This window comes from Triticum dicoccoides, chromosome 6B, assembly GCF_002162155.2.
Source record: "Triticum dicoccoides isolate Atlit2015 ecotype Zavitan chromosome 6B, WEW_v2.0, whole genome shotgun sequence".
Lineage (NCBI taxonomy): Eukaryota > Viridiplantae > Streptophyta > Magnoliopsida > Poales > Poaceae > Triticum > Triticum dicoccoides.
Genome location: NC_041391.1, coordinates 508,920,471 through 508,938,809, shown reverse-complemented (window position 1 = coordinate 508,938,809; position 18,339 = coordinate 508,920,471). Strand labels below are relative to the sequence as shown.

Here is an 18,339-nt window from a genome sequence, read left to right as displayed (position 1 = left end):
TCCCAAGGTTAGGCACCGGCGCTCCGAGCACATCAACATCAGCCCGATAGTATCATTCTCATACATTCAAGCTGATGCATGAAAACAAACCCAAATGGCCAAGAAGATAAAATTAGTTATAATCATAGGGCGACGCGGAGGAACACCCAGCTCGCCAAACATCAGTATGCTGATGAAAATTACAGATGAAGATGGTATTGACCGCTTATTACACGACTAGTACTGTGCACTCCGCAAATAACATGTCAAGTTAACCTGCTTCTAGATCTCCCCTACCTCCCTAGCTGTGTAACTATCACTACAAAGAATACAGAACAAAATGCAAAACTCTCATCAGAAAGGAAGAAGAAAGAAAATGATATATACAAGGACCTTCAGATAAGAATGGACAGGAAAAATACTAGCCATCTCCCTCTGAATTGCCTCGTGTCGCTGCAGCACTGCAGCCACTCTGCAAAATCTCATCACATGTAGACCGTGTTCATGTTCTCGCGCCGATACCCTTTCGGATATATCGCAACTGAATCAACGCACAAACCACCTTTCGTATGGGTGCAGTCAATCTGCATCATTGAATACTTCAGGCTGGTCAGCTCATCCGAGTTCGAGATGACAAAATCACCCACGTGGTAGAGAATCCAGCTTCCCGGTCCATCTAGATAATACTCCGATGTAGCCTGCTGTTCGTCCGATGTTGAGAGCTGGAACCGCGTGGGTCTGGCATCCCACCCATGAATGAGCTCAGTTCCACAAACCCGACGACCCATGCGTCTGTGCGCTCGACCCAGGTGAAGACGGAAAAACAGGCTGTATGAACCTGCAGGGAAGCAGAAATCAAGCTCCCCACCCACTTCAAGCCACCAAATTTGCTGAAGATAGGCAACACTATGGAATCTGAAATAGCACACGGAAGAAACTCAGCAAACCTCCATTTACCAGAATATGTAGGAAAAAATATAACATGAAGGATGAAATGATCGAAGGACTAGGAAATGTAGAAAAAATAACAAGACTAATAACCTGATAGTAGAACTTGTAATCAAGCGTTTCATAAGTCACAATCTCTGAAGCTGATAACCCTAAACCCAGTATATGGCTGACTATATGCAAGAAAACATCAATACATACAAATGCTTTATAATGGAATACTAGGTACACTCCAGGATATGATTAGAAACGTACTTGACGAATACCTCACTTATGAAAAAAGTAATGCCAGTACAAAGCAACACAAATTACTACAATGTACATCAAAATTAAATAACTTTGAGACAAAGGGAAAACATAAATACTCTTTTAAGGCACTATACGTGTATTCAAATTTTTAAATGCAAAAGTAAAATATGCCTTTAAATACCTTATCTATGCATCAAAATGTCCCCCTCTAATGTGTGACCATGTCTCACTCAGATTATTCACTCTCCATATCCCATACGCTCAAGGCAAGAAGGTTATTTCATAAAATAATTCTATTCCCACCAGGCCACCATATATTTTCCAATATATCTTTTCCTTTCAGAGAACCTCTTCTGTTGATCTATCTCTGTTTGTAGTCGGTTAATGTGGGAATTTCTTTTTATAGTATGTTGTTCTCTTTTTTAGCTGATTAATACGGGAATTTCCAGCCCCACAGAGCAAATATGAACACTCATTTTAATGTCTCTTAATATATCATAATAGATCTGTGTCAGAGGAAATGTTTTACTTCTCACTGATCACTATCTCCTGAATTAGTAGTGTTGCATATTTCACTCTAGTTTATGCTAATACAAGGTTAACATCCAATGACTGGAATCAAGTAGCCTGCAAAATTAGCAACATTTAGGCATTTTGAGGTTAACTGCTGACTTCAAAATGATTTTCCTAATTTGGAAAATTGGCTCTTATCAACTAAGTATACCATGAAACTATGCAATAGCCTAACCAGCTACAGAGTATAACAGCATTATATAATCACATTAAAGAGTATACATTAGTTAAATAGGATTAAGCAAAACAACCCAGCAATGAAGTAAAAAACAGCATGCAAAATAGGTTCTTTAGGAGTTAAGAAAGAATATATCAGCGATACTCCAGTGCATACGGCTTTAAACCTGAATCAGAAAACCAACTGCTGAGATGGTTTCTTCAATGGCAACTATTGGAATTCACATCTCAGAGAAAAAATGTATAAAGGTCAGCAAGAGGAAGAAATTACCTTGATTCCTCTGTGACAAGGTGGCTCCAATATCTTCGGTCATCTATACCTGTGATAGCCATCGCTTTTGAGGAGATGGACATACAAAGACCTCCCTTGTTCTTCTCGATCCAGAATTCCTGCCATTGACAGCATGGTTGCCTTTTAAGCAGAACAATTCATTTCAAGCAAGAACTACAGCTAAACCAATCAGACATGAACAAAAAAGGAAACAGAAATCCTCTCCAGTTTCCAGTATTAGCCGATATATCTGTTCAATTAATCATCTACGTACATGACATAATAATACAAGCTGCCATAAAAGATTATAGTTCTACCTTTGTACCGGCATCAAATGGAGTAGGTCGGCACAGGCGGGCGTAAATCCCCTTCTTAGTAGATATAGGGGAGCAGGGCTTGACATTGCCGTCTCCGTCGCCATCGCCCTCATCATCAGCGGCAGCTGCGAGGGCCGCAAGGTACCGGTAGTTAGCGGGCAGCTTGCCGGCCCAGACGCAGTCCGCGGATGCGGCGCCCCGGAAGGCGCGGTTGAGGCAGGCTACTTGGCAGATCTCCGGCGGGTCAAGGTTGAGCAGCACCGCCGCCACGCAGCTCTCCGGCATGTCGCCGAGAGACGTCTCACCCCAATCGGCATCCGCGCCAAGGATGCTCGATCCCGTCCCCATCTAAGACCAAACTGCGCGGATTATGGCAGCCTTCCTTGCAGACGTAGCACCCGGCGCTTCAGATTTGCCGAGCGAAGGTAGGATTGGAGCCAAGAAACCGCCAATTGGCTTTCTACCAGGGCGAGCACAAATCAAGAATCACACATGCGGAGCCAAATTACAGCCGAATACAAGCATTTGCGCGGCCGATTCGATCAAAGGGTCGCACCTTCCGACCCCCGCTGGCCTCAAATCGACCAGAAAATGCTCCGAATTCCCAACTTTCGCGAGAATGGAACCCAAATTGATGGGAAAACCTGGGCCTGAATCGAGAGGCGAATCGAACCCCGCGACAAAAGATTTCCTCGAATGGAAGGGGAGGAGCGCTGGGAGGAAACGGGGAGATTTTTCGGAGGCCTTTTAAAGAAGAGAATCGGTCCACCGCCCCCCCTGCCCCGGTATTGATACACGGCCATACGGTAGGTCGCTTACCTACTGACCGTATAACAAACATTGCCGTTTGGGTCCAATTGTTTACTGTAGTTATTGTCTTCGGCCCCGAAAGATTAGCACAATGGCATAGGACGGGACGACAGTGGATAACGTAGGATAGTGGCACATTTATGTGCAAGTAGTTTGCGCGGATTTGATTCGATTGGATTTGAAATGGATTAAGTTCGAATTTAGTACTACGTACTTCCTATTCCCAAGGGAGGTGCCGCTATTGAACCGATAAAATTTATTAAAAAAATATTTTTTTTAGATACTCCTCATTGTAAACATACAAAATGATTTTTATGTAATTATGTTTTAGTATAATGAAATCAAATGATCAGTGCAATTGCCAGCTGAAACAAAGAACTATCTTTATGAGGGTGTCTATTTGGCTCCGAGGTCATCTGCTCCCATGGTGAATAACAAATTTTAAAAAATATACCAGAAAACTTTTTTAAACCTGATTTTTTTTTGCATGGAAGATGCTTAGGTGCGTGAGAGCATCTACAATCGGACCCCTCAAACCCGTCTCAAGCGATCGGACAAGCCATCCGGTCACGATTTTTTGACCCAGACAGGTCCTTCAAACGCCCCGGGCTGACCCGCACCCCCATATTCAACCCAAATATGTGGCGGATATGGGGGCGCCCGGGCACGCCCACCACGTCGGACTGACGAAGGGGTCCTGTCGGATTTCGGGTTCCGGCAGACCCTTGAGGTTCGAACACTGGGGTGCGCGCGGAGATTCAACCCTCTGCCGGCTCGCTCCTCGCCGAATCGCTAGGACCTAAACTACCAAACAGAACAGCACAAGAGACACAAGATTTATACTGGTTCAGGCCACCATTGTGGTGTAATACCCTACTCTAGTGTGTGGTGTGGTGAATTGCCTCTTGGGCTTGATGATGAACAATACAAGGCAGAACAGCCTCGCGAGGGTCTGTTCTTGGTTGGTGCGACGAACAACTAGGAGGAGTTCAACCGCTCTATCTACTGGTTTCTTGGTGAGGATCAAGAAGATGCCTCTACCTTGAGGGTGGCTAGTCCTATTTATAGGCAAAGGCCCTGGGTCTCTTCCCAAATATTGAGCGGGAAGGGCGCCAACAATTGGCCATTTTGAAGGGGAACAGCGGGTACACATATCCTGACTAAAGTTGGTCATCGCCTGTCAAAGGCTCTGGTGGTGACGCCGGCTTGGGCTCCACAATGACTTCCTTCCGGCCGTTGGGCTGGTCTTGGTCTTGTTGCACCGAAATGGACGCCTTTGCTTGATGCTCTCGCCTGCGCTTGCTCCCTTTGCACCAAAGAGGAAAGGAGGACACTGCGCGGGCTGGCGGCCGACTGGCGCCCTTGGTCGTCATGGCTTGCGTCATGGGCACCTCGCGAGGTACCCCGCCTTGAACTCTTCGCCTCCTCATGAGCCAGCCTGACGAGGCCATGCCTGAGGAAGCTCCTTGTCGTCCGCCCCGCGAGGCTTGGCCCCTCGCGAGGGTCTTGAGCTTGTGTTGATGAAGATAGGCTGTGCTGGGCCTCCTTTGAGCCACGCCGCAGGCTGCAGGCAGGCAAGTCTGGGGACCCCCGTTCCCAGAACGCCGACAGTTGCCCCCGGGCCCACGGCGCGCCCGAACTTGGCCGAGCAGAGAGGCGAAAGGGCAAGTGCGAAGCGTCGCGGGCCCTAACAGCCTGCGGCCTTGGGCGCCGCGTGGCGGTTGATTGGACGTGGGCGGCACTGTTCCCCCACGCCTCCTTATTTCGTGCCTTGCTAGGCGGACTTGCTGCCGCACACAGCCGCTCCCTTTCTGCTGCTTGAGCGCTCCCTGTCCTTCCTTCTCTCGAACTCCAGCTTCCGTATCCAATCCAATCTCGGACCTTCCCCCATCCCTTTCTTGTCGTCATGGCTCCGCCGAGGAAGGGAAAAGGGAAGAAGCCCGTGCCGCCGCCTCGCTCGTCGTCGACGGCGGCCCCCGCCGTCGATTGGCCGGTCATAATCAATCAAGAAGGCCTGGGCAAGGTCCGCTCAGCCCTGGCCACCATTTTCAATGAGTGTGGGAGGACGACGGCCTGGCCCGCGCTCGCTTCTCCGTTGACAGGATTCCCACCGAGGTCCGGTATTTCGCCGACGCCCTGTGGGCGGGACTGGTTCCCCCTTCTCTGATTTCTTCAACGCCGTGCTTTCCCATTATCAGATCCATATGATGCACCTGGGTCCTGAGTCCATCACCCTTCTCGCGGTATTTTCCTTCGTTTGCGAGGCAATGACGGGCATCCTTCCTTCGGTTGCCTTGCTGCGCCACTTCTTCTCTCTGCGCCTTGTCGACCCCACCCAATGTTCGGGGTGCGTGAGCTTCATCGCTGCGCCTGAGACAGCGGCTTCTGGAATTGACTTCAGTCTTCCTCCGTCCGCGCCTGGGTTTCTCGAGCGGTGGCTGTATGTGGACGTAGGGGTGCCCAGCCCCCTGCCGACGAAGCCATCTTCGCCTGCTATCCCCAACTCAGGCTGGGGCCAGGAGACGCTCGCGAGCTCCCGGCTCGCCTTCGTCTGGCACCGCTTCGAGTTCCTGAGGAAGCTTGGCGTGACGGCGCCCAAGGTGGTGAAGGAGTTCTTGCTACGCCGCATCGCCCCTCTCCAGCGCCACTCTCATCGAATGTGGGCCTTCAGCGGTCATGGGGACCGTATGCGGCTCCAGGAAGAGGACCTGACGCCTGAAGCTCTGAGGAAGGTGCTCTTGGTCTTGACTGGGGATCCTTCCCCCGGCGACATTCGTCAAGGGGGGGCCTTGCTGTACCTCTGCTCGAACAGAGGCGACTTTGTGAGCCAGATGCCCATCTTCGACAAATGGGGGCCGCGCCCTACTGGCCTCCAGGGGCCTCGCGAGAACCCAGTGGTGGTGGTGGCCCTCGCAGCCGCCCGGGGCGACTCTTCCTCAAGTGGCGGGGCAGGGAGGCATGAGCCTCCGGAGGCCGAGGGTGCCCTCGCCGAGGTGACAGCACTGGGCGGCGCTCATGAGGGAGCAGCCCCCGAGGCCCGTGCTGCCGCAGTAGAGGGTGGCGAGCGGCCGCTCGCAGTGCCTGCGGCTGAGGCTCCCGAGGCCCCAGCCGCTCTTCTTGGTGAGGCGACCGGCAGGGCGCATCAGGCGGACGCCCCCGACGCTAGTCTCCTCGATGCTTCCTCCTCGTCGCAAGCTGACCCCTGCTCTCAACTCTTGGGTCGCTTCCGCGTGGACTTTGAGGCCCTACGGAAGAGGAGGGAGGCCCTGGGCGATGACTACCCTTGCCGCCTGCTGAAGCGTAGGAAGTACTACGCCATTAATGAGTAAGCCTTCTCCCTTCCTAGCTCCTGATTCTTCTGTTGCCTTTCCTGATCCTTGCTTCGCAGGGCCTTTCCTTCCAAGCTCATGGAGGTGGATGAGGAGCCATCCCCCTCGCCCCCACCTCCTCCGTCATCTTCAATCATCCCGAGTAGCCGGGCCCTTGTGGCGAGGCCGGTTGGCGAGACGAGTCATCCCGAAGCACAACGCGGCCTCGAGCTCTCCGCGGTCTTCCTCCGCTAGCCTTCTCGTGGCATAGCCAGCCTGTCGTGGGCCTCTCGCCTGGTGGTGGATCGTGATTGGTTGAGGTACTCCCTGCGCTCTTCACCCGGGGATGGACTGGCTTCAGGTCGGGCTTCTGGCAGGGTGCGCCCGACCGTCCCAAGGGCGCCAGCCCCCAGCCCCCTGCCCGAGGGGGAATGCTGATCCGCGCCCCACAACGCTCACTTGGGGCGGATGATGGTGTGGAGGACGTACTTGAGCGCGCCCGGGAGCGTCGCGCCCTTCGCCAAGGGTTCCTCCGGAGGGCGGCTGACGCTGTGAGCCTGCTTGGTGAGGAACTCGCTGATGAGGATGCGCGCCTTGAGGCTGAGGGCCTTTGGCTGGTTGCGGAGAGGCGCGAGCTGGAGGCGGCTGCTGCCCTCACGCACCGTCGGCGCGATCTTGATGATGAGGAGGCCAAGGCGTCGCTGGCGGCCTCTCGGGAGGCCCGTTCCCAGGCCGTCGAAGAAGCCCGGGAAGCTGACCGGCGGCGAGAGGCCACGGAGGAGCGGGCACAGGAACTCTTGGCCTGGTGCCGCTCACCGGAGGAGCAGGCGAAGCTGCGCGAGGCGGCCCTTGCGTCGATGAAGGTGGCCTCCGGCGACCCAGCGGAGCTCTAGAAGCGTGAGGAGGCGTTGACGCTGGAAGCCATCGAACGCGCGCGCGAGCACGAGCGCCTGGAGACGAGGGAGCGCTGGGTGACACAGGCGGAGGACGACGTTGCAGCGCGGGAAGCCTGTGTCTCGGAGGAGGTCGGACATCAGGTGGCGACGGCGCGCCTGAATCTCGAGCGTGAGTTCTCGGAGAGGCCGGCGTTGGTCCGGACCGAGGCCGAAGGTAGGACCACCGTCCTAAGGACCAGGCTGGAGGAAGCGACGCGGCGGGTTGATGCCTTACAGGCCGCACTCGAGGCGGCGCAGGGGGAGTCAACTCCCTCCCGCGCCGAGGTGCTTCTTCTTCGCCAACAGGTGGTTGAGGCTGAGGCCGTCGCCCGTCAGAATGCGGATGAGATGCGTCAGCGGCGGCTCTTGGAACACGAGCACGCCCCCATGCTCACCACGCTTCGGGAGAGGGCCAACACGGCCTTAGGTAACATCTGCGAGGCGGCCGTCGGCGAGCCGCGTGCCATTAACTACGCCAGCAACCTTCAGTTCTTCACCGACATCGTGACGCAGCTGGAGGCACGGTCGGTTCGTGCCAACAGGTTGGTGGAGGAGAGGAGCCGAGCCTTGCTCGGGCGCGCCTTTTCCCGCGTCTTCAGCCATCTCCGGAATATGGATCCTCATTTTGACTTTGACGCTGCCATCGCCCCAGTCCCCCAGGCCATCCAAGACGACTTGGCGTATTGGGTGGAAGACAACGTGGACGCCCTTGTCAGGGCCTTCGCTTCAGACAACAACGGCGTGATTGTGGCCGCCGACGAGGGCGGCGTGGTGAACGGCCCTGACGCCGCTGGCGGCAATGCGGAGGGCGATGGCGAGGCCAGCGGCGCCAGCGACAGCTCGGGTGGCGCTCCTGAGGATGCATTGGGGGATTTATCTGACTGATAGCACGCCATTCCTGTTTCCTTATCCTGCATGAATAGAACTCAGGCTTTTGTCCCGATGGTTGTGAGAGCATTTTGGGAGGGGGTGCCCCTCATGTAAAACCAATGTTTTAGCGCACTGGTCAATGCTACGTTGCTCATAGGCCCGTGCCAAGTGGTTGGCTAGGTGACGAGCCGGCTGGTTAGTTTACCTTCGTCCTGCGCGGGTCCTGAGATAATTTGTGGGAGGCTGTGGTGCCTCGAACGCCTCCTGATCGAATCCGTAGGATCTACAGTGAAAAAACCTCCCGAGGGGGTATGACGGCGGCAGTCTGGGCTGCACGCAAGCTAGGCCAGACCCGGCTTGCGAGGGGCTCACGAGGGGAGGCAGCTGAGGCGAGATTGTAACCGAAACGCGAGAGATTGCTCGAACGAGACTAAGCACCCCTTCCCCAACACACGCCAATCTCAAATTCGAGTTCAACTTAAATCCAGCGGGGGAAAGCAGCGACCAAGGGAAAAGCAATGAAAGCAAACAAAAGGCCGCGTCCGGCACCTAGTCTAGTCTTGGACGTCTTCTCACCAGCGCGGAGCTAAGTGCTGCCACTGGGCGTGGGAGGGAGCCCCAGGGCCTGAGGCCGGCACCCCTAAGACTCCGGGGCATGTACAACCCCACTCATTATTACGTGAGAGTGTCACGGGGCGGCGAGCTTCACATGCACTGGGCCTTCTTCACAGGTACCGGCCTTGCTTCATATCGCCAGACGAGGGCCCCGCCTTGCGCCACACTCTAGTGCCATCAACGACGACCGGAAACCAGGACGCCGCCGATGGGGTAGAGCGGTCGCCAGCGGTTCCCCCGACGACCACGGGTCCTCCGCCAGGGGCAGGCCTTGAGGCACCTCCCCAGCGGAGGGCCTACCTCCTGGGAACGCCTTGCTCCGAATGCCGTGGTGGTGATGTCGGATCTCGGCCCCTTTCCTGCAGCCCCCGACGCCCTCCTCCTGAGGGGTAAGGGACTGCTGGAGCGGGGCAGCTACTCGCTGTGGCGACCTGCACCTCCTGCGACCCATGATTAGTGTATGCCTGCTCCTGAGGGATTAGTGATACCCGATAATCGTTGCTCCCAGCGTGGCCGGCGAGGACGTCCCGGGGTTCCTGGAAGAGCTCAGCTTCTGGCGCCTCGTCCCCCCAGCTTGGGCTGAGGAGCAAGCCTTGTTCGCCCTCGCGCGGGTGCCCTTGATCCATCATGTGGGGCACGTACTCTTCCGTGGCCGTTACCCCGAAGGATGCGCCGTAGGGCTCCGCGTGCCATGCAACTCTGCTTGACGTGCCAGCCTGGTGATGGCAGCGCGGCGGCCCACAGGGGCCGTGGGTCGCGACGAGTCCCTCTTTGCTGGCGGGGAGTGGAGTCGGTGCTGCCGCCGGCCCTGTGCTGACAGCTTCGCTGGTGTTGGAGTAGCTTTGGAGCCCGCGGTTGCACGCGGGGCCCCCGCGCGGGCCGCCCTGGGCCTGAGGCGAGAGCGGAGTGCAGAAGGGGTGAGCCCCCGAGGCGGCGAAGCCCAGGAGCTCCGCCACCCGCTCTAGCAGCATGTCACGGCCGCCTTCCATCAGTCTGCACTGCAGCAGCTCTCGGGCCACCGTGAGCGCGGCCCTTGAGTTCGCCTGCTCTCGGCGGGTGTACGACGTCGTGGCCGCGGCGTGGTTGGAGGCCCTTGCTGCCAACCGCGTCTGCCATGGCATTAGAGCCGTCGAGGCATGTCCGCGTTGCCCACGACCCGCAGCACCCTGCGGACCGCGAGCTGCCTGGGGCATGGGGTCGCCTGGGGCGAGCGGCTCTGCGCGGGCGGGCCAAGCCGCCCAAGGATCAGGGTTGCCCGCCTGGTCGCCGGACATGGTGGTGACGATGCGATGGGGCGCGAAGCGGCAGAAGGTGGATCCCGGCGCACCCCTACCTGGCGCGCCAAATGTCGGATTTTGGGTTCCAGCAGACCCTTTTGGTTCGAACACTGGGGTGCGCGCGGAGATTCAACCCTGGGGTGCCGGCTCACTCCTCGCCGAATCGCTAGGACCTAAACTACCAAACAGAACAGCACAAGAGACACAAGATTTATACTGGTTCAGGCCACCATTGTGGTGTAATACCCTACTCCAGTGTGTGGTGTGGTGGATTGCCTCTTGGGCTTGATGATGAACAATACAAGGCAGAACAACCTCGCGAGGGTCTGTTCTTGGCTGGTGCGACGAACAGCTAGGAGGAGTTCAACCGCTCTATCTACTAGTTTCTTGGTGAGGATCAAAAAGATGCCTCTACCTTGGGGGTGGCTAGTCCTATTTATAGGCAAAGGCCCTGGGCCTCTTCCCAAATATTGAGCGGGAAGGGCGCCAACAATTGGCCATTTTGAAGGGGAACAACGGGTACACTTATCCTGACTAAAGTTGGTCCTCGCCTGTCAAAGGCTCTGGTGGTGACGCCGGCTTGGGCTCCACAATGACTTCCTTTCGGCCGTTGGGCTGGTCTTGGTCTTGTTGCACCGAAATGGACGCCTTTGCTTGATGCTCTCGCCTGCGCTTGCTCCCTTTGCACCAAAGAGGAAAGGAGGACACTGCGCGGGCTGGCGCCCGACTCGCGCCCTCGGTCGTCATGGCTTGCGTCATGGGCACCTCGCAAGGTACCCCGCCTTGAACTCTCTGCCTCCTCATGAGCCAGCCTGACGAGGCCGTGCCTGAGGAAGCTCCTTGTCGTCCGCCCCGCGAGGCTTGGCCCCTCGCGAGGGTCTTGAGCTTGTGTTGATGAAGATGGGCTGTGCTGGGCCTCCTTTGAGCCACGCCGCAGGCCGCAGGCAGGCAAGTCTGGGGACCCCCGTTCCCAGAACGCCGACAGGTCCCAGCCGGAAACGCCCTCAAACCCGATGGTCTGAAGCTCGTCTCCTCCGTCGGACCGGTGGCGCCACATGGCGCAGCTCCGACGGGCCGCGTAGTGCATTGCACTGCTATTTAAGTCGATCGACAGCATCGAAACCCTACCATCTATCCACATTTTCCTCCTCCTGTCCGCCACCGCCGCCACTTTCCACTCCACCCCGTCCGCTTAGTAGCCATGCCCCCACGCCTTCGGGTGAGGAGCGAGCCCTTTCTGACGCTAGAGCGCTAGCTCAAGCTCCTTGAGCAGATCCGGGCTAGGCGCGTAGCCTGGATCGCCGCGGGGCTACCTCCGGATGCAGTGGATCCGGAGGAGGAGGAGGACGGCGAGGAGGAGGAGGAGGATGAGCCGGAGGAGGAGGATGTAGGGGACGCTGGCGACAAGGATCTGCAAGCGGAGCAGCAGGACATCCTCAATTCCCTCCGATCGGAGTCGGCTGCGGAGGTAAGACGCCGTCGCCAGCAGGAGATGGAGACGCAAGAAGCCGCGGAGGAGACTGAGATGTTCGCCTACATGGATGAGGTCGAGCAGGAGGAGGATATGTGACTCCCTCGATTCAATCATACACTAATCATACACGCAAATGTGTACGATCAAGATCAAGGACTCACGGGAAGATATCACAACACAACTCTAGACACAAATTAAAATAATACAAGCTTTATATTACAAGCCAGGGGCCTCGAGGGCTCAAATACATAAGCTCGAATACACAAGAGTCAGCGGAAGCAACAATATCTGAGTACATACATAAGTTAGACAAGTTTGCCTTAAGAAGGCTAGCACAAAAGCATCTACGATCGAAAAGGCAAGGCCTCCTGCCTGGGAGCCTCCTAAATACTCCTGGTCGTTAGTGGTCTCCATGCAGTAGTAGGCACCGGCGGTGGCATCTGGCTCCTGGGCTCCGGCATCTGGTTGCATTAACCGGAAAGAAGAAGAAAGGGGGAAAAGGGGGAGAAAAGCAACCGTGAGTACTCATCCAAAGTACTCGCAAGCAAGGTCTACACTACATATGCAAAATTATCAAAGGAAGGCTGTATATGTGGACTGGGCTGCAGAAATGCCAGAATAGAGAGAAGGCCTAGTCCTATCGAAGACTAGTATCTTCTGGAAACCACCATCTTGCAGCAACAGGAGGGAGTAGAGTATCCTAAAGTAAAGTAGTAGTAGTGTTATCAACCTCGGCCGGAGATCCTTTCTCGACTCCCTGCGAGAAAGCAATCCCAGAGCCATACTATCCAGTTATCATCACAATCCATTTCTCATCACAAGTATCCAGTTCTAGTTGTATCGATCGGGATACAACTTCGAGTGTCCGTTACCGTAGGACAGGCTATCGGTAGATGTTTTCTTCCCTGCAGGGGTGCACCAACTTACCCACCACGCTCGATTAACTCCTGCCGGACACACATTCCTGGGTCATGCCCGGCCTCGGCCAAACAATACGCCGCAACCCGACCTAGGCTTAATAGAGAGGCCAGCACGCCGGACTAAACCTATGCCCCCAGGGGTCATGGGCCATCTCCCCGGGAACTCCTGCACGTTGCGTGGGCGGCCGATGAGCAGACCTAGCTACCTCCTTAAAAAAAGATAGGAGCTTACCAGTCCAATCCGGCGCGCGCCGCTCAGTCGCTGACGTCTAATAAGCTTCGGCTGATGCATACGATGTAGAATGCCCATACTATGCCCACGTGATGGTTAGTGCTATCAGGCCAGAGGCCCCTCGGATCAAATATCCAAATCGTAGTGGATTAGGAACGCGCGGTAACAAGTAGAGACTCATGAAAGATGTGACCCCGTTGCCCCGTCTCGAGGACTTGCGGCAAGGGCTAAGAACGCCCGGCCATGCCTCGTATTCAACTCTCAGGTACCCTCCAGGTCAACCCGTCTCCACATCACTCGCGGGTACCCCTCAGGGTCGACCCGCCTTTTCAAGTAACAGTTGTAAGGTCCAAGTATCTGTGTGTCCAAACATCAAGGGGAAAACCCAAGGAATCACCCCTGGTGAATTCCACTCGATGTAATCATCAAGGTGAACGTAAGAGGAATCACCCCCGAGGTTCACTCTTGAGGGGTTGCACGACAGAGTCGTGTCGGAAGTGGTTAAGGCGGAATCACCCCCGATGACCACGACCGAATAGCTACACTACAGGGTTAACATCAAAAGTGCTGTAGAGGTCTCACCCTCGGCACTCGATAGTAACCCAGTAGTGTCGAGCAACCAAGGGGAAAGTGATGTGCGGTGTCGGGGCCTGGTCTTCGATCCCGTTGATTGGGTCTTCAATGACGAAGCAGGGGCAACAAGGACAAGGTGGGGAGGGGGTCACTGATGGATCACTAACCAACCTATACTAAGCAGTTTAGGAAAGCAGGCAAGGTAACAATAAGCAGGTTACAAAAGTAGGCTATGCATCAGAATAGGAGCAAACAATAACAATAGCAAAATCTAATGCAAGCATGAGAGAATGGAATGGGCGATATCGGGATGATCAAGGGGGGGGGAGGGCTTGCCTGGTTGCTCTGGCAAGGAGGGGTCGTCGTCGACGTAGTCGATCATAGGGGCAACATCGGTCTCGGGGTCTACCGGAGAGAAGAGGGGGAAGAAACAGTAAATATATAGCAAACATAGCATAACAGGACAACAGGCAGAGCTAGACGTGTTCTAACGCGGTGCTACACGATACCGGCGAGGGGGGAAGTCAACCGGGAATGTTTTCCAGGTTCCGGACCTGTGTCAGACAGATGACCAGAGGGGGAAAGTTCCATGTTCAACATGCTAGGGGCATGTGACAGATGAACGGACCGCGTATCCGGATTCGTTGGATTTTTCTGAGCAACTTTCATGTAGAAAACATTTTCATCGGAGTTACGGTTTAATTTCTATGAATTTTCAAAGTTTTAAACATTTTCTGGAATTAAATAAATTAACAGAAGGGTTTATTGTGTCAGCATGACGTCACACTGACATCAGCAGTCAGCAGGGCTGCTGACCAGGTCAAACCAGGCCTGTGGGTCCAGTGGGACCCACATGTCAGCCTCTGTTAGTCTAACAGTGTAATAAACTAACTAATCTAGGTTAGTTAGCTATTGGACCCCACTTGCCATAGACTAATTACCTAACTAATTAGTTTTAATTAATAAAACATTTTAGTTAGAGGAATAAGCGGTGGGGCCCGCACGTCAGTGGCTGGGGCCTGCCCAGTCAATAGTTGACCGAAGTCAACAGGACAGCCGGGCCCCAGGGGCCCACGGGTCAGCGACCGAGGGGGTGGCCCCGGGTGTGCCACGTCGGCGGTGTCGGGGTTTCGCCGCCGGCGACCAAAACAGTGGCGGGGCTCGCTGGACTTCGCCGAAAAAATGCCACAGGGGGCCGTTTCAAGCGCGGGCGGGCTCGTTCGGACGCGGGAGGAGCGGCGCATGCAACTGCGAGCTTAGCTCGGACGACGGCGGGCTGCAACGATGACGACGTTGAGCGGGGCGGACGGCCGGAACGGGCGTTGACGGGGATCGGGCTACGGGGCTCGGCGAGAGCAGCAGACGCGCGCGTTGGGCCCCTGGGAACCCCAGGAGCACGATGCGGCGCTCGGCCGCATGTGAAGGCGACCATGCCCACGGCACTGAGCTCATCGGCGGCGAGGTTCTTCGGGCGAGCTACGGGAACGGGGTTACGGGCCTCGGAAAAGCTCGGGAGAGAGAGGGGAAAGAAGCGCAGGCTCACAGTGCTCCTGCAGATGTGCTCAAGCATGCTCGAGGAGGGCTCGGTGCGGCGGAATTGACGACGAAGCTCGTCGGAGGAGAGGAGGAAGAAGGCGACGTAGGGGATGATGCAGAGGCGCTCCTGCTCAGGTGATTCGTCGGGGAGGAAGAGGAGGTCGAGGCGGTCCTTCTTGGCACGGAGGAGGGGCGAGGCGGTGTCGGAGCCTGCGTGCGTCATGGCGGCAGGGCCACGGCAGTGCTTGGATGCGGTGGGGAATGGGAGATGCGGAGAGGGCAAGCAGCAGCTCGTGGGGGAGGGGGAAAGATCTCTCGGAGGGGGCAGGGGGTCGTCGCTGGTGTCCTTATCCTCCCCGCGGCGCCTGTAGCGGCGTGGCTAGCGAGGTGGTTCGGCGGCGACGCCCCTGTTGCGGTCTGAGACCGAGGAACAGGGCAGCGGGAAGAGAGACCGCTGCGAGGGGGCAACTGGGCTGGCACGGGAGGGTTAGGTGGGCTGGCCCAGGTGGGTTCGGTCCAGGGAGGGGGTTTGCTCTCTCTCTCTCCCCCTTTCTTTCTCCCCCCTTTTTTGTTTTTCTTTCTCCAGCAACTTCTGCAAATTTTCTTTTAGCCACTAATGACTTTGAAAAATTGTGCCACTGGCTAACACAATTCCAAATAATTATTTTGCATTGCCACAAAAAGATTGTGAGGCTTTGGGAAAAAGGTAGCAATTTTTATAAATTAAAAAGCCATTTAATCTATTGTTTTAGCCACTGCTTTAATTGGTTTAGGCCATTTAAACACCTTGCAAAAATGTTGGTCCACCACCAATATTAACAAATGATTATTTGCCACAAGATGAACATTTTAGATTTCATGTCTGACAAAAAGAATTTTTGACTTTAGATTGGATTTGAATTTGAATGATGATTTGGATCAAGTGAAGATTAGCAACAGTAACCTGATGACATGGCACCATTAACAGGTGATTACTGTAGCATGACACTGGGGGTGTTACAGGATGAGCTGGAGCCCTCCTACCCGCCCATCCAGCCGGCGCCCCGCACCGTCGTTGTACACATCTCTGACGACGAAGAGTAGTTAGGGTAGTACGTAGGATTACTTTTGCATGCTTTGTATGGATTTAGGGGATGAAATATGAGAGAGTTGGATGCAATGTTGCTAATTTGAGGTGTGCCCGGTCAGTGCCCGCGGACGCACTCGGGCGCGTCCGCGGGCCTTTGAGGGGCTGGATTTGTAATGCCCAGTTGTAGATGCGGTGAGGTACGCTCCACAACTCATTTAGACATCTGAGTAGCTCTCGGCAAAGAAGACAAATTTGGAATCTATGAAACAAGTTATTGTTTTTTTGACCTTGTAAACAAATTATTGTTCACTTACTCACTAAAAAAAGATACACTTCCGTGATGATACGTGTTTGTCACAGTAGGTCATTTTTTTGTCATGCATGTACATCCATGACGATTTTATGATAGAATCAAGATAGTCATACCTGTGCTGTCGTAGAAGTGTTCCATGACATTACCAAAATTATCATCACGGACGTGTCCACTTCCATGACGATAAATCACGCGTCATAGAAGTGCTTTCGTCAAGGGTGACCGACATGTGGCATACACCATAACGGGTCGCCGTTAAGCTATCGAGTCCAGTTTTTGATTTGATAACCCGTTAATAGCCCGGACCAATGGTGATTTTCCACGTGTAAAAATCTCATTGGCCAAAGGAAACACGTGTCAACTTGCCAGATAGGCGCCTATGATATGTCGACACGTGCGAAGGCCCAACACTAGCCCATTTAGCTTACAAAGGTCGGCCCGTTTGACTTGGTCAAAAGTTAGCGGGCCGACCCATGAAAAGCCCGTTAACGGTCTGTTGGCATATAGCCCATTTTACGGCCCGGTAACTCACGACCCGTTTGGGCCCTCCCGAAATCGGCCCAACAGCGTCATGTGGGCCGTCGAATATAACACCATCATGTTTCACTTTCAGCGCATGTATGGCCCACGACGTCTTTCGACCCATATGAGGCCTTCCGTATCTTTAGGCCCTTCAGTGGCCCACGGTGACTCTGGCCCATAATGAACAGTAAATTTCTCTGTAGCCATTAACAGCCCATGATTTCCATCGGCCATTTCCAGCCCGTGTTAGCTTTCGGCCTACGGACGGCCCATACGTTCTTGGGCTCCTTTCCGGCCCTCGATTACTTCCGGCCCGTTAGTGGCCTATTCCCCTAATGGGCCAAATTCAGCCCATGGTTAGAATCGGCCCGTTTGTGGCCTGCTAACCTATTGCGCCATTTCGAGCCCATCCTATATTCTAGCCCATTAACGACCCGTTATGCCTGTGATGAAATTAAGCCTTTGCTGTCTTCCGGCCTGTTAACAACCCGTTACCGTGCTGGCCCGATACCAATTACGCCCGTTTACGACCCATGTGGACCCATTTATCCGATGGCCCGAGTCCCACCTGTTGGAGATATGCCCTGGAGGCAATCATGTATGATGATATTTCCTATGTGCTTATGAATAAAGATAGTCCTTGGATGTAATCAATGATACTTGTTGGCAAGTACGTGACTTGTCTGTGAGATCTTGTGTTGTATGATACATCCTAAATTGTCCCTAGTCGCAAGTGACATGTGGGCACACGTCGGACTAGACTAGCATATGACACAGTCTATGGCTCAGTCTCACTAGCCATGGAGCATTGGATGCTAACCGGATAATATGGACTTGGAAAGGTCTGGTCGGATTCGACGTAGTCAGATCCGAGTCGAGATAAGGTCCGAGTTGGACAGAGCCAACTATGAGACGCGACGATATGTCATTTGTGAGTCTCTAGTACAACATACGTTCTATATCCTAAGACCTGAGCTGACGCATGTACTCGGGATGGTGACAGACCTGCTTTGGGCCGACCAAATGCTACTCCGTGACTGGGTAGTTACAAAGGTAGGTTTCGGGCTTGTCCAGTCCCATGCTGCGAGACATGGTCGAGCAAGATGGGATTTGCCCCTCCGATCAGGAGAGATATACTCTGGGCCCCTCGTGTGATCCGACCAGGATAAGCATGGCCATGCGACAAGGATTATGAGATAATCCAGTTTGTGGTCGGTATGGCTGGAACGAGAAAGAGGTCGGGCTAGCACAAGGATGAGAGTCTCGCCTTGAGCCTGACAACATATATCGTGTGACAAAGGGAACAGAAGTGGGACATGTTGTACAGGTTCGCCTAACCAGCTTCATAGTCTGCTTGGTGGTCGGCACGCC

The 18,339-nt window shown here is 54.6% G+C and overlaps 1 protein-coding gene across 1 annotated transcript; it reads right to left on the bottom strand.

Annotated features, from left to right (window-relative positions):
• Positions 1-95: 95 nt before the first annotated feature.
• LOC119323786 (F-box protein PP2-A13-like) lies at positions 96-3,303 on the bottom strand. The gene is made up of 3 exons (XM_037597496.1): positions 2,515-3,303; positions 2,198-2,316; positions 96-894 (listed from the first exon to the last, which is right to left on the bottom strand). Exons 1-3 carry the CDS (start codon positions 2,860-2,862, stop codon positions 465-467), a joined length of 897 nt encoding a protein of 298 aa, XP_037453393.1. The 5' UTR covers positions 2,863-3,303; the 3' UTR covers positions 96-464.
• Positions 3,304-18,339: the final 15,036 nt, after the last annotated feature.

Coding starts and splice junctions, on each gene's coding strand:
- LOC119323786 (XM_037597496.1), bottom strand. CDS start 2,862: ATGGGGACGGGATCGAGCATCCTTGGCGCGGATGCCGATTGGGGTGAG. Junction 2,317..2,514: donor CATTTGATGCCGGTACAAAG/GTAGAACTATAA, acceptor TGTCAATGGCAG/GAATTCTGGATCGAGAAGAA. Junction 895..2,197: donor CTTGTCACAGAGGAATCAAG/GTAATTTCTTCC, acceptor GTGCTATTTCAG/ATTCCATAGTGTTGCCTATC.